The sequence below is a fragment of the Anarrhichthys ocellatus genome, unplaced genomic scaffold (assembly GCF_004355925.1).
Source record: "Anarrhichthys ocellatus isolate YVR2014 unplaced genomic scaffold, GSC_Weel_1.0 scaffold34, whole genome shotgun sequence".
Taxonomy (NCBI): domain Eukaryota; kingdom Metazoa; phylum Chordata; class Actinopteri; order Perciformes; family Anarhichadidae; genus Anarrhichthys; species Anarrhichthys ocellatus.
The window spans coordinates 3,225,225-3,231,074 of NW_022280064.1; the positions used below are offsets into that span (position 1 = coordinate 3,225,225).

Below are 5,850 nucleotides of genomic sequence, written 5' to 3' on the forward strand. Positions count from 1 at the left end.
GCTCTTCCTCCTATGATCCGTCGGGCCCTGCTCTTCCTCTTAGGATCCGTCGATGTGGGGGTTTTCAGAGCGCTGCTTGTCACTTGGGATTAGCCGTGTCCGTGACAGAGGAGAGGTTATGGCCTCGAGGAGGGACAGTCCACCCACACTGTTCATATCAATCACGCTTTACATGAGGGTTGTTACATTCACGAGACTTACAAACTAAGTCTCTTTTTAACATTCCTATAGGAGAAATATCATTTCCTGTTTTAACTTTCGATGACACTTTCGATGTCCACTAGAGAACATGAGAGGGGGGGGACACTGTACGAGGATGTTGCTTAACATCTTTTCAAACGTCAGGGTGCATGTAAGGGTCAAGCAACCTCGACCATGACAGCCACAATAGCACCGTTAATGTAACCTCTCCATAACCAATATCCTGTATTTGTATTAATTAAATATATATATTTTGTTTGCGTGTTGTTTTTAGCTGAGACCAGCAGCTATATAGCTCACTCTGTCCGTCAGTCCACACAAATGTCCCCACCCTTTGGCGGCCGCAGTTTTCGCCCCTAGATGGCTGAAATTTGGCACGTGGGGGGGGGTGGTACTGGAGACGTTTAAGTCCCGCCCACAGCGTCCGCTAGCAAACTAAAGAAAATTGCATGAAAGCTGCTGTGTGGTGGGATGCAACTATACTATAACTATATGAACGCTAAGCGAAAGCACTTTGACAGTATGCAACCTGTGTTACAGTGGAATGTGAATAAATCAGAGAGCGTGTTCAGAAAGTGTTGCTCGCAGTAACTTTTTGTGAGATAACGTACGAACCGTTTAATGAGGATAAGCTGCTTTCATCGCTCCTCTACATGCTCCCGTCTCTGTCTTCTTTGTCTTCTTCTCCCTCTTCCTCTCCCCTGTTGTTTTCTTGTTTCCTTATTATCTAATCATATCAGCCCTTACATCCACTTTTTCTTTGCTGCCTTATTTCCTTCACTAGCTCATCCTTTTCTCCACTCCTCCCTCCTTTGCGACCTCCTCCTTTCCTCTTGTGCCATCTCTTTTTTTCTGTACCTCATTAAGTCTCTGTCATTACTGAATGCTTGCTTGTATAAGTAGCATTTATCATAACTTTCTAATCAAAGTAGTACTTGTCTACTACCAATCAAAAAGCAGCAACTTCAAATGAGGTGCATGTAAACTTGAGTTGGTTTTGATGAGTCATCGTGGGCTCAGACTGCTTCAGATAATGACAGCGCTACTTCATCACTAACAGCTGTCCACTTTTGATTATGGAGGACTAAATTGTCCCAGAAGGCTTCATATCCCCCCACCCTCCATTTAGTCTTGCCCTTCCAAAGTTACAAAGAGGAGGAGGAGGAGGAGGAGGAGGAGGATTTTGGGATACAGCCCGTGTCTTAAACTATAACAATGAGAGTCCTTATAACAGTGAGACAGCAGGAGCCACACAGCTCTCATGCTGAATTGTAATAAGTCCCTGATGACTCATCTTGGATTCAGCAGAGGAGCAGCTTTTTTTTTTTATCTTTCTCTCAACTCTGCCAAGCAATGAAACCACCAGGACTCACACACTGAAAGATTTTGCTGCAGGTTACCATTTGTTCAATGATTTTAAATATAGTTCCCGGTCATTCAGTAAAAGCCTTGCTTACTGAGTAGTGGTACTTCTCATTGTTGGGTTTTCAAACATACCCCCATTTTACACCGCAAGCTGATTTTTTTTAAAGTTTGTGTTCAAGCTGACTTCTGCCCAGGTTGAGCATTTCTTGCTGAATAAAGTAGAAAGTGTTTTTCATGAACTTGGGAGAGTGCAGGTGCAGAGCATACATCAGTTAGAAAAGGACACAGAAGGCCGGAGGCAGGTTGACCAGTTCATCCATCACCACACTCACTGGAGTCTGACTGTATGAATCCTTGTCAGCTACATCCTAAGAGACAAAGAAACGTCACATAATCACATAATCATAAGCCTGTTACATAATGTCCACCAAAAGTACCTCCGACTATAATGAAAAGCATTTTACAAACGATGTAACATTGTATTTAAAGTTACCTTCTCATCGATCCAAAAACCAAGACACTTGTACTCCGTGATTCCTTCAATATCATTTTTAGTAGAGATGATTATCATAATCAATATTACTGATGAAAAGCGGGAATTTAGTTTTATCAGCCTTAAGAACTAATTTATGAATATTGCGAGCAACTCAGCACTTAGCACTAAGTTAATGTCAGGTTGCCAGGCCTGTGTTTATCCCTCTCCAGAAGGACACTCTAGTTTTCTATTTTTAGCTCTTTGGTTCCTCAGGTAGAGCAGTGTTTCTCAAGCGGTGGAACGAGTACCCCTAGGGGTACTTTGGAGTACCGCAGGGGGTATGTGAGCTTTTTAAATCAAATCAAAGTCATGCATAATTCCTATAATTATTATACTATAATAAGTTTAATAAAGATGTTAATTTAAGTTTAATAAATCACATTTCATAATCAATATTCCAATTTTCAAACATTAACTTTCGTAAATTGTCAACTGCCTCAATAAACACTTTTTTCTTTGTTACGCTAGTCATTTCAAAGGGGGTACATCCCTTCTGGAGCTTTCAGCCATATCATGGCCTTCATCAGCGGTAGAACTTTGACAATACTTTGCTGCAGGTACTTCTAAGCATGAAACCAAAGTATGGAAGTCAGTCACATGACAACAGGTGGTTGTGGTTGGAGGAGGATGGTTTCCTCTGCATCCTCGTTGATCTTTCTCTGGCCGTCCTTTGACTCCTGGTCTATGATGTTTGACCTCCTCCCAGTGGAAGCTGTGAGTATAGTTTTGATCCGGTGTTCACAGGCTGCTGCTGATGTGTGTTTCTGGTGTTGTATGTTGGGACAGTCCAGCCATCTAAGGGAGACCCGCTGAGATGCTTCTGGTGGTCACTGATCTTCATTTGTCTTAATGAGCCTGCTGTCTGTGTTTTATTCCCCGGATGGACCTGGCTGTATTCACAGCATGCCGCTGCTCCGGTCCACCTGTCCGTGATTACCTGTAGGTTCAGCTGACGTTGTGTTGAGAGGTTGTACAGGGGCAGCAGTCAACCGTGTCCACTGCGACAGCCACCACTTAGCTGCTCCAACACTTCTTCCCTCAGTGTGTGTCAGTGGTAACGCAGGCTCCACAGCATCAGCATCAGTGTGCTGTGTTTAGAGAGGTGAGCTTTACACAGAATAACCACTTATCAACAAAACCTTTTCAGCTTAAAATGAGTTTATCTTGCAGAATGAACACATAAATCCTAATCTTCTTGTTGAAGCATAACAAACTGGGAAAGTGCTGCTTGGGGTTGAAAAACAAAGGAAGTGCTCATGATATAGACGTTAATGATGAGAACAAAAGAGGAGAACGTGTTCACCCGAAAGAAAGACCTTGAAAGTGAACCTTGTGTTTGTGCGTCTCTTTCATTAACATGTTGCAAGTTAATGTGTTTATGATTAAATTGTTTAGAGAGCACAAAGTCCTTCATAGATCTATAACCTCTTAATTTTGCTCTCAAGAGGCACTGGATTTATGTATTTAACTCTAAAATGAACAAAATTGAAACGCTCTATATCACGTCATCCAAAGCTGGAACTTCAAAGCTCATTCCAGCGCCGCTGCGTCTAACTCCTCTCCAAGGCTTCTTGCCACAGATTCACACCGACACTCATTTGTATAAAGAGTATACAAATTACTAAAGGGCACTATTCACCTAACTATTATAGAATACCATGAAAAGACACGTGGTGGAAGTAAAATGTTCTCAAACCACTTGGTACTGTAAGTATATACATCAAATCTGACCATTTATTTTTAAGATACTTTTCTCATGAACCAAACTGTTGGACTGACCGACAGACCACACGCGTCACAGTTAAACCTAAACATAAAAACCAAAGTAACATACAGCTCTGTACCAGCAGGTTCATGTTCAGGGTCATAGTAGTTTGCAGAGTATCCCAGCATGCATTGTGTTGAAGGCAGGAAGCACCCTGGATTGAGTTTAGAGCACTAAAAGTGCACGTTGGCTGTCTCTCATGTATCTGTTTGCCTATTTTGTTGTTTCAGACTGACCTTTGACTCTGGAGGAGGGAGCGTTGTCTCCCTGGGAGTGATTCCGGGTCCAGGGATGGACATGGAAAGCTTCCCAGGGGGGAGTGCCTCGGGACCCAACATCACAAACTGCACCGTCCCACCTAGCGGCAGCCTGCAGGCGGTCCCGTTCACAGACGGTATGGTGGCGTTGGTGGTTGTTCTCAGCCTCCTCACCCTCCTCACTGCGCTAATCAACGCCGCCGTCATCGCCGCCATCTGCACCAACAAGAAGCTCCACCTGCCCGCCAACTACCTCATCTGCTCCCTCGCCGTCACCGACTTCCTGGTGGCGCTCCTCGTGATGCCCATCAGCATCCTCTACATCACCATGGACACGTGGACCCTGGGTCAGGTGGTGTGTGAGTTGTGGTTGAGCGTGGACATGACCTGCTGCACCAGCTCCATCCTGCACCTGTGCATCATTGCCCTGGACCGGTACTGGGCCATCACCAAAGCTATCGAGTACGCTCGCAAGAGGTCGGCCCGCCGCGCCGCCATCATGGTGGGGATAGTCTGGGTCATCTCAGTTTTCATATCCATGCCGCCCTTATTCTGGAGGCAGAGGCCTCGCACAGGCAGCTTCCAGCAGTGCATCATAGAGCACGATCACTTGGGATACACTATATACTCTACTGTTGGGGCGTTTTACATTCCCATGATCGCCATTCTTATCTTATACTACAGGATTTACAACGCCGCAAAAACGCTGTACCAGAAGCGTGGCTCTTCTCGGCACCTCAGCAGCCGCAGCATGGGCAGTCAGAACTCTGTGGACCATTGCCGTGTCTCCCACACATTCTGTGTGTCCGACTTGTCCAACTCAGATCCTACGCTGGCTACCGACAAACTCAACACCACCATCCGCATCCCGTCCTTTGAGACGGACACGGACGGGCAGGATGAGAAGAACCAGATATGCACCTCACGCGAGAGGAAAGCAGCTCGAATCCTCGGCCTCATTCTCGGGGCCTTCATTTTCTGCTGGCTGCCTTTCTTTTTAAAGGAGGTCCTAGTGGGCCTTCGGATGGTGCAGCCCTCTCCGCTTATCTCGGACTTCCTGACTTGGCTGGGTTACATCAACTCTCTCATCAACCCTCTGCTGTACACCAGCTTCAATGACGATTTCAAGCTGGCTTTTAAAAAGCTACTCAAGAGAAAAGAGCATGTGTAGGTTTGAGCTTAAACACACCAGAGGGAACGTATACACCTTAAATGTAGTTGCAGTCTGTATACTGGCTATATGGAGTGTGATGTTGTGCTTTTCAAGTAAAAGAAGTTACATCTCAACACACTATGTATTGCGTGTTTTTCTCAATAAAATAATTCTTCATAACTACTGTTCAATATATGTATATATAAATAAATATTTCATTCCAACTGAATGTAAACAGCTCCCTGAACTCTGAGCTTACATACGGCTTATTATGCCCATGCCATTTTATCTTTATTTATTTGTTTATATATATATATATATATATATTCCAACTGAATATTGAGTTGTTTACAGTATATATATATGTATATATAGTTCAGCTCCCTGAACTCTGCACTTATATACGGTGTTAGATGTCCGTGTCATTTTATATATTTTTTATATTATTTTAAAAAACTGCGTTAAAACACGCGCGATAAAATAATTGTCAGCGTTAATTAATTAACGCGATAATAACGCGTTAACTTGCCCAGCAGTGAGAGAGAGAGAGAGAGAGATATATGTATATATATAT

General features: G+C 43.9%; 1 protein-coding gene across 1 annotated transcript; it reads left to right on the top strand.

Moving 5' to 3' along the window:
* The first annotated feature begins 4,101 nt into the window (after window positions 1-4,101).
* htr1e (5-hydroxytryptamine receptor 1E) lies at window positions 4,102-5,335 on the top strand. Its single transcript, XM_031865914.1, has one exon. It carries the CDS (start codon window positions 4,158-4,160, stop codon window positions 5,292-5,294), a length of 1,137 nt encoding a protein of 378 aa, XP_031721774.1. The 5' UTR covers window positions 4,102-4,157; the 3' UTR covers window positions 5,295-5,335.
* The last annotated feature ends 515 nt before the right edge of the window (window positions 5,336-5,850 follow it).